Source organism: Symphodus melops (assembly GCF_947650265.1).
Source record: "Symphodus melops genome assembly, chromosome: 9".
Taxonomy (NCBI): Eukaryota; Metazoa; Chordata; class Actinopteri; order Labriformes; family Labridae; genus Symphodus; species Symphodus melops.
This window is the reverse complement of record NC_136699.1, coordinates 9436524-9453706: the sequence shown is the minus strand read 5'-3', so window position 1 is coordinate 9453706 and position 17183 is coordinate 9436524. Positions and strand designations below refer to the sequence as shown.

Below are 17183 nucleotides of genomic sequence, written 5' to 3'. Positions count from 1 at the left end.
AGCCAAATCAATTTAAACATTCAAGTTTTTTGTTGTTAGAGACATCCCAATCACACATTGATTTTGACGTTTAATTTCTCATAGAGCTTAATAATGTGGCTTTTCTGAACTTAATGTTCTTATGTACACACGTGGTGTTTAATATGATTTTACTAGGTGGGAATTAACAGTTAAATGAGAAATATATGAATCTTTTGATTATTTTCACGTCTTTTTTTATTATTTATTTTTAATGTTAGTTGTCTCTTTTGTTAAGGTTTGGGGATTGATTAGCTTATTGAGCCTTTAACATATTGGGTTTTTTATTCTCAAGTCGCTTTTCATGTATTATCATTTTGCTTCCTGCATGGGCTCCTCACTTGCACAGCTGTCTGAATTTGGCTCACTTCCTCATTGGCATTGACTCAAATCTCCAAGCTGGGAATGGATGATGAATTTCATAAAAGTCAGAATGTATCCATTATTGTCGAGTTTTTTCATGAATCTCCTGCAGAGAATTTATGAGATACAAACACAATTGACGGAGAAAGACACTTCTCTTTTCACTGAGCAGTCCCATGACATCAGACTCCCTGGGTAGTACGCTGTGTTTTTATTTAAATGATATCAAGAGCTGAGGGAAAACATCGTCTTCCAGCTCTTTTCTTTAAGAAAACCGAGATTGCAGCTTCCCTCTATGTCAGCCATGTTTCATGTCGACAATTAAAGACTCTTCAGCCTCCCAGCACAGGCCCTTTCTTCAGATACTCAATTATTACAGAGGCTAACTCATCGTCACTGCAAGTGCACTGAGTGTGGCTAATCTTATCTGATGCCTTTGAGATTGTTAATAGCTGGGAATGTTCAAATCTCATGTTAAGCACGAACATGAAAGAAAAAGGATGATTGAACATAAATCATTCTGTTCTCTCTGCATAGTTTTACAGTGTAGGGAGATTCTTAAGCCCACTGACTCACAAGAATGAATGTTTTACAGAACAAGTCCCACACTAAGAGGTGATCTCTCGAGCAACTACTTTTATTGAATTTAAAGCTATAAGGCACATTCTGAAGCTTGTGCAGAAAAAGGGGCCAAAAGCAAAAAATGATTTATTACAGACACTTTTAAGTCATGTAAAATATAAGGAAAAGATTAGAGAAGAATGTGTTACCAAATCTGTGTATAGCGGGACATTGCAAAGAAGAAATGATGGATCACACAGACTTTTCTTAGAGAAAGATCCAGGTGCTCATTTTGTCATGAGCGGCGGTAAAACAACTTCATGAGCCATTTGAAAAGCAAACAGTGCTCTGAACGGTTGACTTTAACTATATGTAAAAAACCCCAACATGTATGCACAACTGTAAAAGCAAGAGGAAGGTGAGATGCTTTGAGTTTAGAGCTGATGATATGTTTGTTAACAGTGAAGGAGTCAAAGGTTAAGAGCTGCTAATCAGACAAAGTTTGAGTGATGGAGTAGGTGGCCGCTCAGCTTTAGTGTGTTTGTGTTTCGCTGCGTTTGTGTGGGATTTGTTCAACAAAGAGGAGACAAAACATTTATGAATCATATCAGAGAGCTAAACTGAGATATAAACCCACTTAAGGAAACATCCCTGCCAGACACTTAACGGATACACACTCTTTGCAAAGAACCCCTTCGACCTCCCACTAGTTATGGACAGCTTCATCTTTCTTGGAGTCTCAGGGTCATCTGCCTGTGGCCTGTTATCAACAGCCCAGATTAGGCCTCCAGGCGTCATTAATCTGTCATGATAAATTTACATCTGCTGAAATTGCTGCATTGGTTGCACAAGCTTCATCCTAATGCTAGCTGAGTGAGCGTTTCTCTTTTTTTTTTTTTTTTTTTAGTATTTTCTAATCTGTGTGCTGCAGAGAATCCAGCAGAGCTCTTCAAGCATTAAGTCACAGGTTACACAGCCTCTGCTCCTCTTCCTCCACCAGACTCCTGGAACAACAAACAAAGGATGCAGGTGAGCAACAACTGGAAGAACTTAAAGGGAGTGTTAAACATTTGTTGTAGTTCAGTCAAGTTCAAGAGTTTAATGAGGTTTTAGACATAAATGTTGACACATCTATCTTAGATAAAGCTCAATTTCAAAGACCACAATTTCTTAATAAATGTAACTCATCGATATATGATTTTTTAAATCAGTTAAGAACATAATAGCTCTCCATAGCCTGCTAGGGATATTTAGAAAGACATACGATGTAATTTTCCAAAGATCAGGTGGATCAAGGTCTTGTTAGGGGGGCAGGATATCCGAGTGTTTATGTCACACATCCCATGTACAGCGGCTATAGTTCTTGTTACAGAAGCCACAGGTTTGAATTTGACTTTAGTCCTTCACTGCATGTCATTTCCTGCTCTCTCTTCACTATGTTTCCTGTCTCACTACGGCTGTCTAACAAAGGCAATAATGGCCCAAAAAATATTTTAAATCTTTTAAAAAAATAAAAATAAATTGTCTTATTATTTTTTTAAAACCAGCTGCCTTTCCGTGAAGGATGCCTAAGTTTTCAATAATACAAAAACATGTGGAAAACACAAAATGTACAAACCATCACCAAATAATGATATAATGTTTAAATTAATGTGATGGGCTGAATGTCAGAATTAAATTAAAAATGGATTTCTTGTTACTCAATTTTTGCCAACTCTGAGACAAATATATCTTGCAATAAATAAGTTAAACTGTGTGTCTATCTACTATATCACTTTAAAAAGCTTCACAGCTTAATTCAGAAGTTAGTTTGATCAGAAAAACAAAACAATACGTTGAACAGGGGTAAAATAAAAAATATTGACCATAGTCATATATCGTAGACTGCCACAGTGGAGTCACTGAAAGCTGTTAAAGATTATTGGTGCTGACAAATCGGACTGTATTCAGAAATGAAAAGGATCTTTTTTGTTTGTATAGGTACTTGTTTCTGTGTCATAAAGCAGTATGAGCAGACCACAACGAACAGTAAAATGAACTACAGTGTAATGTGGTTCACATCTGCCATAACTGCTCTGAGATGTCTCCACAGGCAATAAGTAACCCAGTAATGGCAGCCTGAGGTCATCAGGGTCTGTTGTGCAGACAATTTGCAATGACATGGAGAGAATATACTAAAACCCTTTTTTTTATATTCATGGTTTTAATCATGGATGACAAAACATCCAGTAGATTAAAAAAGGGGAAAAGGGTTGGCTTGGATTGTGTACCTGTGCTGCTTCCTACATGTCTTTGGAACAGACTGTTGGGTAAAAACAGTCAATTAAATCTGTGGCAAATATGGAACTGTACGTAAGAGAAGGGCAGGCATTAACAAACTGCCTTGGAGAAGAGCTGGCAGAGGTCCAACATACAGCGCTGACAGTGTGAGGTCCTCCTTGCCCATTCTAATGAGGCATTGTGAGCGCTGGTCTGCAGCAGGGCCCCCTGGGGGTCAGTGGAACTGTACGAGCAATGGAGAGATTGGGAGGAAGTGGCAGCAAGATGACATGTCTGAAGTACGTCACTCCACATACCAGGATGACAGATGGTTAAACAAGCGCAGTGGAAGGAGGTGATGACAATGAAACGTCTTCAAGGTCACACACAGGAAGCTGCATCATACTGAGGAGTTGTTTCCTGCGACCCCAGTATGCTTGTGATGTCAGCCCTTTGTTTGCAGGAATTTATTTATTCTTATTCTGACCAATGCGGATGTCCAGGTGGCATACTTTGGCAGCATTAGACTTAACAGGATCTAGCAGAAATACTTGAAGATATCACTCACTATCACAGCCACAAGAAAACATCTTGTTGATGCTGAGAAAAAAATCGGCGACAATGGACATGTTATTTGCACCTTTCCACACGTGCGTGATGATTTGTTTACAAAGAATGTGAAGAATGCCAGACTTAGACATATAGCATCATGCTAATCTATATAAACTATAATGAAATCATATTCCGGCCTCACGTTGTTTGCTCCTTTACAGAGCGTTCTCCACAGCATTTGTTAGCACTATAAGGGACGATGAAAATCTCCACCACGTTCAAAGACGAGCTGCTGATTTTTACCGCAATCAAAAACGAGAGCTGTGAACTTTAACACCTTAAACAGAAAAAGACAAACTAATCAGTGAGACCACCTGGCGCTGTGTTTTTGTTGGAATGAAAAACCTGCATGTTCTCCAGCAGACACGGCTCTCCATCACCTGCCCCAGAGTGTGGGCTCAGGCTGTCTTATTGACTGACAATCTCCCCCACAGCCAGACCACGCTGTCGAAAAGATGTCTTATCGTCTCTGGAATAATTGCAGCGTGCCGTACGTGACACAAAATGTGGGCTTGCCGTTTCAGAATAATATCCCGCAGCTTCATTTAAGAGAGGAGCGAGAGTTGTGAATGTATGAATGACCACAGTGAAGGATGTATTTATGGCAGCTCTTCATTACAAAACGGGTCAGCACGAGTACAGTATGGTCTGTTACAGCACATTACATCACTGAGTTTAATTGTAATTACAGAAAAGAAAGTAATCCCAGGAGGAGATGTCAGTCATAACCTCACATCTCTCAAACAAACGAAGAGAAAGACATACATTTGTATATAGCTGTTCGTCAGATTTATATGAAGTATATTACTTACACACAGAGCTATGTGATTCTTGGGATGAAGCTGAACAGCATTTTATATCGAGAGCTAGTCCAGCATGTCCCACAATGCCTCGGAGCAGCAACATTTGAGGGGATTCACTGTTGAACTTCTTACTAAAGGACGATGAGTGTGAGCAACCAACAGTCCTCTTTGACTGAGACTCTTTTGGGCATTGCACATAAATGGACCTTGAAATATTTGAACAATCAGCAGCGGACTGTGTACATATTCATAGACTGAACTATGTGAACACAGACCAGCAGGGGAAAGATGGGGGAGCAATCAAGGAACGGTACAAATCCACCTAAAGTGAATCCACCTACCTAATGTGAAAACGCCCTTGTTTAAGTTGTGAGTACATTTGTAGTGTGAGCTGACCTGCACTTGTTTTTGTTTTGTTTTTAGCACAGGATGCCTATGAGCTGTTTGAAACAAACTGAAGTAATACCATTTCACCAGATGTTTTTTGATCCAAACTCACTGACCTGTAGGCGGTGATTTCCATGTCTCTGGCCATCTTCTCACTCAGCAGCTCCTTGTAGTCTTCGCACTGCACGCTCATTTGCACTTGGAAGTCGGCCTCCTGGTTTTGCATTTCATCAATAGTGCACTGAATTACACACACACACACACACACACACGCACACACGCACACACGCACACACACACACACACACACACACACACACACACACACACAGGATTAAAGCGTGAGATAACATGACAGAATTAGTCCAAACCACTGGTCTTTTACATTAATCAGTCCACTCAGACCTCCAGCTCAGCGATCTGGTCCATGTACGCTGTTTTCTTCATCTCAAGCTCGTCCTCCAGCTCCTTGTTACACTTTTCAAGCCCAGCAAGCTCCTTCTGCAGCTCTGGTATCTGCAGGAATTGTCAACATACAGGAAGGATAAATGGTTATTGTTAAAGATATAAAAGCAAAGATTTCTACTTCATTATCTTGTGGGTAATAATGTAAGGTTGAAATATATTGTGATTTTTCAATTATGATCAGTTTAAGTTCCTGATCAGTAACATCTGATGCACAATGTCTTTAAGGTGCGAGCTAACTTATCATTGCTGTTAACTATACAGCCTATTGTACCCACATGACAAGCCACAGCCGCAGCGTTAGCATTCATTTGAGTTGTTTTCTCTCCACCTGTCACCACAAAATCCTCCATCATGTCTTACTTTAGTTCTCTTTCTGATTTAATAACTGCGGAGAAATACAAGGTGGTGTTTAGCAACAAGGTGTTCGAATATATGCTAAGGAGGTAACATCTTGAGAAGGCTATGTCCTGGGTCACTCGGTCCACCACGTTTTCACACAAATGTCAGACTCCACATGGTGACGCTTTAGACATTAATGGTTAAAGGTTACGTGAACAGCAGCAAATTGGCCAGAGAGAAGTGGACAGCAGGAGGTCTCGAAAAGTTGAACATGATGCTTGATAACAGACGAAACTCAAAAAATTAAATACATAAATTATCCCAGTTTTACCGTGTCATGACATTATTGTTATCATGTATCGTGTCGTGAGTGACCTTCTGATTCCCACCCCTAAATGCATTACCAAGTTATCAGGTATTGAGACATTTACAAGAGTTGGCCGAAAGGTATTGTAGTTTTATAATACATAGATACCTAGGGCTGCATATTTTTAAAAGATGGACATTTAAAAGCCAACTAGGGACAAGAGTTAGAAGACTACAGGCTCTCGCGGTACATTCGTTTCATGCTCTAAATTTAATGCTCTCATGCATTAAATTCAACACTCATCAAATAGATGCATTCAAATTGAAGAAAATGAATCATCATGACTCAGGTTTCTAAACTATCAGGGTTGTAGTGTCTTCCTTAGAGTAATCATTAATCACAGAAGTTCAACAATTAGGTGTCCAGATGGGGATCCAGGCAGCCATGCTTTCAGTGAGGTAATGTGACTTAGGAAGAGCTGGTTACAACTCACAGTCTGATGATTACTCCACAACCTGGTCGAGTCACTTACAGTACTCACACACTCCTTGGTTTTTCCCTGGCATGATGAGTAATGTCTCACTGTGCGTTTATAAGTAAGAAGTGTCTTACAACCCCATCAGTGCCGGCTCTCTTATATACATTTCTGCGTCAGGGCTGATTTCACTGCAATCTGTTTGTTTGGCCATGTTGTGTCTCAGTGAGAAACCAGACCCGAGGCGTCCATCACAGGCAGAGAGAGGAAACAGAGCAGATCAAGCCGAGCTGTCCGATCCGTCAGGCTGGACTGAGCAGAGGATTGTGTGCTGCATGTTAGAGAGAAGTAGATGATGTAGGGAGAAGTCGGCTGTGGTTACAGAGGCTCAGTGTTTATTTAAAGAGCTGGAGGTAGAGCTGCAGCTGCGGTAATGAGAACCAAACCACCGTGTTTGTGACAGATGTGGTGGTTAGCTTTGCTCTCACCGCTGATGGATGTTAAAGAGTAATGTGGACAAAGAGGAGATTGGATTCTGTTTCTTGGAGTTACCTGGTGGTTTTACCTGAGTCATTATTTCCTAATCTCTTTCTTTATTGATGCCCAACTTTTAATGTGCATTTCATTCAAAATCCCCTTTGCTTTATTTGCATTTTCCTGAAGGCTGAGATTAGAAATATCGGACTAAGGTTTATTTCCTTTCTTCCAGTTGCAGGGGAAATTTTTGGTGTGTGTGTGTGAAGTTTTAAGACGTTTATGACACGGCGTGCGCTCTAAAAGACTTTACTTAATAAGTGAGGACACGCAGGGCAATAAATCCTGTCTGAGCTGAAGCCGAGCTCTTCACATCTCCTGCTGAAAGTGTCCGCAGAGTAAACACTCTGGTCAGCAGGATCTCCCACACTGTTGCTCTGCTGTCACTCAGCTGCTCTGCACTCCCCTCGCCTGCTGTGGGAAACCATTCATTTTCACCATTATTTCTGATTTAAGAGCTGATGGCCGACGCAAAGCGAGTTGTGGGTTTGTAAGACTCCTTTTTACTTTCTCAGGAAAGAGGAGGGAGATGTGAATCAGCAGGGTTGAAATGGTGTGTAATTCTTGGAGTCCACTCACTTTAGAAAAATACCCCTCTTTTACTAGAAGCATTAACTAACCATGGATTGGTTACATACTGTAGGTATCAGTTTCTGAGATTTATATGAAGAACAGATGTCGGGGCAGAAGTCTTTGTTTGTGTTCCTCAAGTATTGAAAATATCTGTTTCAATAATTCCACCTCTTCTTTCCCCTTTCTTTCATAAAGCCATATCCCAAAAGCTCCGTTTCATTTTAAGAACAGAGTCAACATTGATCAGAAACACTATTTCTTAAATATTTAGAAGTATGCTACTTTGCTGAATGTCTTTATTTGCACTTTAGGATTAATATAAACTTCAAATTCTAACCAGTGAATATGAGACTACCACTAGCCACTGGCTAACCTAATTTAGCATTTAGATAGAGGAAATTTGAAAAGGGGGAAATTTCATGAACACTAAGACTTAAAAAGTAGCATGGGATAAAATCCCTTTTAAAACTCTGATATCTCACTTTTAAACTTAAGATTTGTTCAGAGGAAGAAAAAAAAAACATGACGCGATACAAAACGATTTTACACGATACGATATAACATGAAACAAAACAAAAGCATATGATATGAGGCCAGCAAAAACCTTATACATCCCAATACAGTGATGTTGCGATAAGTGATTTATTACAAGACAACTATTCAATGATCACAATATCTTATTAACTGATTAACTTAACACCTCTTATTCCACTGTTAATTTATTTTTTGGTGAATGGTTTCATGTCACAAGCGCCAATATGAGGAGTCATTAAGTAGTGAAAACGGTGAGTCAAATTGCCGGGGGAACTGTTAAAACCTGCTGCATTATTTTAAGATGATGACATTAGGATTTGGCACCAACAACTCGATAATTGTGTCACATGAGTCAGGAAGATGAAATATTGCCATATTGATATTTTGTCCGCTTCCTCGTGAAATGTAATTAATCTAATTTAAGAAGTGCTGGTCATCTGATTTTACTACCTTTGGGAGAGCCATGCTAGCAGTTCCCTTTTGTTTCCTGCCTTGGTGCTAAACTAGCCTGCTTACTGTATCTTTGAATATAGCATTCATTCTTAAAAGTTGTATCAATCCCCTCCTCTAACTCTGAGAGGAAAAAGAATATAAGTACTCCAAAAATGTCAAACTCCTTCTTTCAAACTAAAACAAAAGAGGGCTCGTTTCAAGAAGTGCTTATGGCTTTGTTTGTTTTTTCTTTGGCCTTCTCTCTTTTAATGTAGTGTACTGTAAGTGGATTGACCCATCAAAAACGTAATAGAGAAAACCGAGGGAGTCCACTCACCAGCATCTTTATCTCACTTATGTTCGTTATCTTTGGCAAGTCTTTGGCTGTGGACAGTGCAGTACCTCCCACTTCCAGTTGTTTTCCATCACCACCGGGAACCACAGCAAGAGGGCCTGAACTGTCAAACTGCACGGACAGACGGTGACAAGTTAGTGCAGTCGTGAAAGATTTTAAGTCACAAATAAAAACTGACCTTTGAGTTTGCATCAAATGGACCTTGAAGGACAGCGCTTTCTTCTGGACAGATAAGTGCACTTTGACAGCAGAGTGCAATCAGAGCCTCTCATGCAGGCACAGGGTTAGAGCTCTCTTTATGTCCAGCACACTTCTGATTAGATGGAACAAACGAAGCTGAAACTAGCAACATGAGGGTGCACAGGTGTGTGGGAGTCAGCCAGCAATCACCATTACTGTTCAAACCAAAAAGCAATCATTCGAGCACCGAGACAGTTTAGTGTCATAATCGAGCAGGCCAGGCACAGACAAGACAGTGTCCAGCTGGCGAGGGAAGACACTGAGCAGGAGGGAGAAGAGGGGAATACACGTGAATTAGGAAAACGGAAAAACACAGCTACCCATCGAGACAGACATACAATTGATATCTAAATACGCCAGATACCCTTCAGCTAAGCCTCCAAAAGAAGGACACACACTTAAACACACAACAACGTCCACTCCAATGCCGCTGAGGAGTCTGGGAAGGCGGCCAGCAGTCTGATTACAGCCCTGACCTCTGAACCGGGCAGACATCCTCACCCCAAAGGGGGTCAGACCCACTGGAGCTCAAGTCTGACCCCAATGCAGAACCTGACACACACACACACACACACACACACACACACACACACACACACAGACACACACACACACACACACACACACACACACACACACACACACACACACTCTGTTGGGGTGTAGAACCGCTCTCCTGATTCTCAAGTTGTTCCCCAATGTTGTGTTAAGAGGAAAAGAAAACAACAGGGAGTATCGTTGTGTGATTTGTGAAAGTCGAGATTTACATCTGGACCTGACCAAGCGGTTTCAGAGGGAGCGAGACGATGATGTGATGAAAACAGCAAAGGTCAAGTGGTCAGAAGAAGGATGAGAATGACAGCTGTGTGCTTCAAAGTATCATCTAAGGGATATTTTTTTCTGAATCAAAATATCAATAAACTATTTAAAGGGATACAGGCAAAAAGTGTCATATTGCATCACATGAAGAAAACTTACAGGCAAAGAAAAACATATTTTTCTCGTCTCAGGGCAAAATGATTGGATTCATGACCATTCAACACTACTACCATGTTTCTAATGATACAAAGCTTCATGCAAATGGGTGAAGTATCCCTTTAAAATATAAAAAAAAACCATTTAAAATCCTGCTGAAGAATGAGGAGCAAAATATAAAAGTTAAAAAGAAGTAATTCTGCAGCAGAATGGCCCCTTTTTCTGATGTAATATAATATTTGGCAATACTGCTGTGTATTAACGTGTAAGTGGCATTTTACTGTTTTGGCTGCTTGAGGTTTACTTAGTGTTATCACTCAGGTAGCTCAGTCCAGCAGTCCTCAACCTCAGGGTCAGGCACACTCGAAAGGGTCATAAGATAAATCTGAGGGGGTCACGAGATGATAGATAGGAAGGAGAGAAAAAGTTCTGATACACACATTTTTAGTCGGCAAAATACAAAAATAGAGAAAATATTAATCCAGTAACCATTTAATATAGCTGTAGTTTCACAGATATGATGTTTCCCTCTGAAATAGAGTGGCGTAGGAGGACAGAGTAGCATAAATCAGAAAGAACACTTTAAATGTGTAACTAAGTCCTTTATGTGACTGAATAACTCAAGGTCTGCAAATACATACGCATGTACTGTAGGCGTACGGCTCAATCAGGAATCAGACAAAGTATTATGATTCTAAACATGTACGCAGGTATGCTACTGTAAAGCATGTGGCACAAAAAGACGGCTACGTCTTGACAAGTTTATGTGTTTTGTGCTGCAGCGTGTTTTACCTGGAGGCTCTCAGCCAGCTGGCAGTAGTACGCCTTTACATCCAAGGCCGGAGCGATGTCAGGGCTGCCAAATTTAATAGCCGCCACGGCTCCTGTCGTCTGTTCGGCTGGATGCAGCAGACTCTGCACTGCCTGCTCTCACACACACACACACACACACACACACACACACACACACACACACACACACACACACACACACACACACACACACACACACACACACACACACACACACACACACACACACACACACACACACACACACACACACACACACACACACACACACACACACACACACGATGAAGTTTATTCGCATTGTTTACGCAGAGGTGAAACAGAAGCGATTAAATGTTATTCAAGGTTAAAGTCGTACTTTTCAAGAATATTTGCATTTCATGCTACTTAAAGCGTCTTCCCATTCAGATTCAACACTAATTTAGCATCATTAATGATTCAATTAAAGAAAGTGGCACGTTATATTTAAACCAATTACAACAATAAACTTCTGCTTGTAGCACATTGATAATACAGTAATTAAACACCATTATTTGTGGTGAATACATTTAATTCCGATCACATGCAAAGCAGTTTATGCACGTATATTTAGAGTTCACTGTCATTTATTTTATTATTTTTGATATATGTATGCATTTACATTTTCAGTATGTTGCCCCTTGAGTAAAAAAAAAAACAAAAAAGGTAACTCACACAGAGCTGCAGTAGCAGTCCAACATTTTTTTTTCTCCTGTTCTCGCCACCTAAATAATATAGCTGCCGATTTGTCAGGGGAATATTAGCTATCTGGAAGTGCTGATAATGATAAGAGTTAAAAAAAAACAAAGAGAACTTCTATTTTCATTTGGTATTCAGCCACATTTCCCTGACTGTGAGTTATCGAGCGTGTCCCTGAGGGAGTGGGTTGTATGCCGGGCAGCACGGCGCTGCAGAGAAAAACACTAAATGATGGAGCTGGTCCTGCTTCAGCTGCCTGCAGCCTCCAGCTCTGATACTGGGGAGCGTCTGTCATCTGTGGTGATGTGGAGAAAATTGTTTAGGTGGAGTGAGCAGGCCGTGTCTATATTTTAAAAAGGCAATGATGTGCTTGCTATGGGTAAAGTTGACTCTTTTTTATAAAGCATGCCCTTTGAGAAATGTTGAAAACTATAATGATGCGCTTTCAGACTTAGAGTTACAATAAAAGATGTATTCAAGTCATTAGAAATCATTTACTCAAATTTGACCACATTGGATCCTTTATGATGATTCTGCCTTAAAAAGCCAATGACTATAGAGACATCTGCCGTGATCCAGTTAGCAGTTAACACACCGTCATTGTCAGTGTGAGTCTGTATGTTTCTCTCTTTTCCTGTCATCTGTGTTTGTGTACAAAGCAGATTTTTTTTTTTTTTTACAATTATACTTGGACAACCACTTCTTTTCTTTTAAATAATAACCTTTTATAGTCCTGCTGTAGTATGTATGTCTACAAGTACCACTCTAAACACCCAGTAAGACTACAGACTTGAAAGAGGGAAGAGCTGCCCTACCCTAGCTATGCTCAACAGAAGAAAAAGTCACAATCCAGCAAATCTACAGGTTGTTAATAACATATTACACCTTATTTGTTTACCACAAAACAACCCCTAAAACATCAGCTTTTGTTTATGTCGTGGATTAAGTCCTTGACAATTAAACCAGTAGGTAGTAGTGGTAGCTCTAAAAATAACTTAACCGATTAAATATCCAAACTATAATATGTTGTGTGATAGAAGGAAGTCAGTATTTTACACTTGGATAGGGCCAAACTAGCTGTTTGGCTGTCCGTGCTAAAATAATTGGCTGGTGGCTCTAGTGCTACATTCAAGAGACAAAAATGATCCTATGTTATAGGATGTCTTGTTCCTCTCGGAAAGGAAGCAAATGTTCTTGTACTTTAGATTCTGGAATAAAGAATTCACCTGTTACACTTTTCATTAGATTGCATATCATTGGCTTTAATCCCGTCAGCATATGTTTCTGTTGAAATGGCTGTTTTTGGCTCTTCAGGAAGGTGACTGGGGTCATCACAGCTGTGTTTGTCGCCCCAGGTCTGGGCATCACTCCAACACTCCTGTCTGACCTAAGTGCTACATTTTGAGTCATTTTAAGGGCTATAAACTCTTCCTGTTTCATCACACTGCAGCTATACATCCTCTCTCTCTTTCTCTCTCTCTCTCTCTCTCTCTCTCTCTCTCACCGTATTATGCTGGGCCTCCATGTTAGCCAGCTGCTCCTCATAGATAGCCACTTGCTCCCTCAGCGCCAAACACTCTGCTGTCACAGTGTCCACCGCCTGCACAGAAAACAAAGTAAATAGAGAAAAGGGCTGAAAGTAAAGAAAGTTGCTTTTAATTTGTGAGGAGAAGACTGCAGTCTGGGAATTGAATCACACAGCAGGTGAAGGAAAAGTAAAGAAAAAAAAAAGTCTTTGTTTCCACCCTGAACAGCCATTTTAAAAAGACCCATCAACACCAGCACATCCACCTGTTTTACTGAACAGCAAGAAGACACCGCAATGCAGAGGAGAGGGGGAGGTGGAGGAAGATCAGAATGAGGCTAACTACACACAAAAGCCCTGTCCACCAATCCATTTGACAGCAGGGGGTCTCTGCTTATCTTCTCTTTATGAAGAACCAGATTAATTGGTGCTCGATGCAATTACTGCGGGTGCCTGCTTGTACATTTGGAGACATGCAGAGAGGGTTTGGTGTTGAAGTTGTGGATGCTTACTAGGAGGGCAGCTGTAGAGTCTTTACAATGGAAAGCATAAAGCAAAAGTATTCTGGTCCTACTGTTGCTGCAGCCTGAACTAACATGCGAGCGAGCAGATAGAAATAAAGTCATTGCTCATCTAATTTATTAACACTTAGGATTTATTATAGTTTCATTTATGGTCACTTAAGGCCACCAGATGTAAACACAACGCAAATGCAGAGACACGGAATAAAGTGAGCTGTAGTTCAGCTTCTACTGAGTGGGGGAAAGCAGCTCAATATTGGACTGAACAGACACAACGCCACTAAAGAAATTATTATTTCAGGTTATCGTTGTCAAACTCGACTCTTGTTTGACTCTTTTACAGGAACAGAAATGATCTGGTGATCCAAAACTTGGCCACAAAAAAAAGTGTAAAACATAATAAGAACAAGGAAAAGTTGGCAGGACAGACGCACACACCGTTAAAACTAACCAAACGTGCCTTGTTTCATCACTGTCAGTATGCCATTATGTTGAAAACTGCAGCTAGTTGTGGGTTGAGCTGTACAGCAGTCGCTCCTCTTCTCCGCATCCAGACTCTTCCTCTACCTCCCTGCTGATTTCCCACCAAGTCTTGTCACCTTTCAGCTGCTTCCAATTCAGAACCAGAGAACTGAGCCAGCAGAGACATTACAGAGCCATATTAGAGGCTGTGTTACATCTGTAAGGGAGAAATTAAAGTCTCCTGCACATCTGGCTGCTTGGAGTTTTGGCTCTGGCATGTGTGATCGGAGGAGGCGGAGGTTTGGGGGTAGAGGAAAAGTTTGTGGCTCAGGTTGCATCAGGTAAACAGCCCAGAATGTGTGACTGCTGGTGATCAACACCCATTGGGTGGTGGAGCTACAGATGAGCAGCTGTGGCCACTTTCAAGAGGGAGGAACAGGGAAGGGTTTGACAACACTGCCCTCTAGTGCTGAAGGTAAATTATTACAACTAAACAACTAAGTTCGATCATGTTCAAGAAAGCATTAGAAAATGCTGTAAAGTAATAGTAAAAGAAACCCCACAGAACAACATTTGCAGGGTATAATGAAACGTTTGACTGCTTGTATTATGGGAAATGAAGGGTTTTTAAAACCTTACCCTCACAAATAAAGAAAAAGATTCTGTCCTTGTCGCTGCTGCTTCAATTTTGGCAAAGTATCATCTCCTATCTTCATGACTTTGTAAGAAAACAAAATGGAGTAAATCCAACCTTTCTGAATGGGTCCCTATGAAGTATTATGTAGAACTATTTATTATGTTGTAAAAAAAAACCAAAAACATCCTCTGGTTTGGCCACACTATAGGTTCAATAATTCAAAGTCATTCATCAAAATGGCATGTCGTGGAGAGAGGAGACCCTTCGTCGAAATGTTTACACTGAAGTGTGAAGAGAAGAGCACAAACACATTCATATTCTGATTCACTTTGGCAAACAAATCTGCTGTTTGTCTTGCAATAGATTAAAGATAAAGGTTGGTAGGAAGTTAATATTGTTTGCGGGGTTTGAATCTTTGAAGCCAGGTTGAATGAAAAATACTTCTTTATACAGTCTGTTGTGTATTTGTCGTTGAGTTTTATATACTTTAAAGGCCCAATCAGCATTCTTCTGTAAATAATGTTGGATGATGAAGATGAAAAAACAACAATGGTGACATCTCAGTCAAGTACAAAATACATTCCTGCAATGATGCTTCAAATTGAAGAACCTAACAGATAAAGTCATTTGATTTGGCTTGCTTCATTCATTTATTCCATCATGAAGTTTTATCCCGACTGGCTGACTCACACTTCGGACCCATGTGTCTTTCCTCTTCTCTGATCTAATTGGGTACTTTCCATTGTTACAGCCATTACCTCAGCAACATCTTGTCGTCCCTGCTGAAGGAGGATTCTTTGCTGTGCCGCCTTCTCGTACTCTTTCATCAAATGTTCAAGCTCTTTCTGTCGCTCCTCCGTGTCACATAGAATCTCATCCTGCAGTGGTGAAAGACAGTGATGAATCTGGACACGGTTATACATCAGGCCTGCCTGTCACAGTGCAAACTGAAGTAAAATTGATGAGATGTGCAATGGACCGTCCATGAGAAAACCAAATATAAGAAGGTGACACACATGGCCAAATATGCAGCAGACACGCCCAGCAGTGGCACCCTACCCTCTCTCTGCGCAGTCTCTCCACCACCGCATCCAGGCTGTAGTCAGGCTCAACCCTTGTAGAAGTGGTGCTAGAGGAGACTGGTCGGCTGTTGAGCTTCTCCTCGAGATTCTCAATCTGACATTCAAGAGACTCATTCTCCTCCTCAAAACAATGAGCCTAAAAGACATGAAATCAGGCAGGTAGATACTGTGTATATTCACATTCACTAGGAACAATGTCAAGGGCCCAAAAAAAGGGAAAACAAACTGCTCATGACTAACATGGAGCAGTGCTTCCTCACCAGTTCAATAAGCCTGACCAGGCGGTCATTGAGGTCAGCGATGATGGTGCGGTCCTGGACAAACCGGTTCAGACCCTCCTTGTTGAGAGCCTTTGCAGCTACAAAATCCAGTTGGTCGCAATCACAGTTGTCAACAGCCGCAGTCCTGAGAAGAGATCCGAACGCACCAAAGACCCGACTTATAGCTAATGATTGAAGAGATAATGTAATTTACCTACAGGGATAGTTTGTCCAAAAGCTCACACAGTAGAGCGTCACTTTATAGAACATATAGAGAACAGGAATACACTAAGATTAAACTACACTATATCGAAGCTAAATTATTAGTAATAAAGTATTTCATTTTTTTCCTAGTATTATTTAAGACATAACTACCCAAGAAAATCTGCTGTAGATGCACGCAAACAAGACAATATTAGAAATGTAGCCTCCCAAAATGTGCTCCATTTCTAATTCTACTCTAATTGGGAGAAACCTAATCCTAACATCAATGTCCTGAAATCAGTTAAGTGCTGCCCAAACTCCCCAGAGACCTCCACTGACCTGACGGAGGCCCGGTACTGTCCTGCACAACCCAATCCTCTATTTCCACTCCAGCTTTCCTCCTCAAACAGTTTGCGGTAAGACGACACTCTGAGCATGGCCATGGCTCCGGATGGGTTCACACTGCACAACAGGCTAATGCTGGCAGCAGGTACGAGGAGGGGGTTTTATATTCACGGGGCATCAGAATGTAGCACTCAGGTGAAAGATCGCTCAAAGATCATGGAGTGGACTAATTATAGGGTGAACTTCAGCAAGTAATGATTTCGTGTACACAAGCAAACCAGTGCATCATTCTTGTTTTTGTCGGAAAGAAGAGGTCGACCACATGATTTGCACATTTTTCTAAAAAAAAAAAAAAAAGTTTGAATCAGGTGGTAAAAGAAAA

General features: G+C 40.8%; 1 protein-coding gene across 1 annotated transcript; it reads right to left on the bottom strand.

The window, feature by feature from the left end:
- Positions 1–1009: 1009 nt before the first annotated feature.
- On the bottom strand, positions 1010–17022 carry vimr2 (vimentin-related 2). Its single transcript, XM_079352308.1, has 10 exons — positions 16796–17022; positions 16253–16397; positions 15970–16128; positions 15669–15788; positions 13270–13365; positions 11028–11159; positions 9003–9131; positions 5409–5519; positions 5120–5244; positions 1010–1946 (listed from the first exon to the last, which is right to left on the bottom strand). Exons 1-10 carry the CDS (start codon positions 16897–16899, stop codon positions 1904–1906), a joined length of 1164 nt encoding a protein of 387 aa, XP_079208434.1. The 5' UTR covers positions 16900–17022; the 3' UTR covers positions 1010–1903.
- Between the last annotated feature and the right edge of the window lie 161 nt (positions 17023–17183).

What these genes read in the sequence shown, in the direction of transcription:
- vimr2 (XM_079352308.1), bottom strand. Translation starts at nt 16,899, where the DNA reads ATGGCCATGCTCAGAGTGTCGTCTTACCGCAAACTGTTTGAGGAGGAA. An exon ending in TGGTCAGGCTTATTGAACTG is followed by an intron (nt 16,129 to 16,252) that starts GTGAGGAAGCAC and finishes CATGTCTTTTAG; the next exon opens with GCTCATTGTTTTGAGGAGGA. An exon ending in TGGAGGCCCAGCATAATACG is followed by an intron (nt 11,160 to 13,269) that starts GTGAGAGAGAGA and finishes GTGTGAGAGCAG; the next exon opens with GCAGTGCAGAGTCTGCTGCA.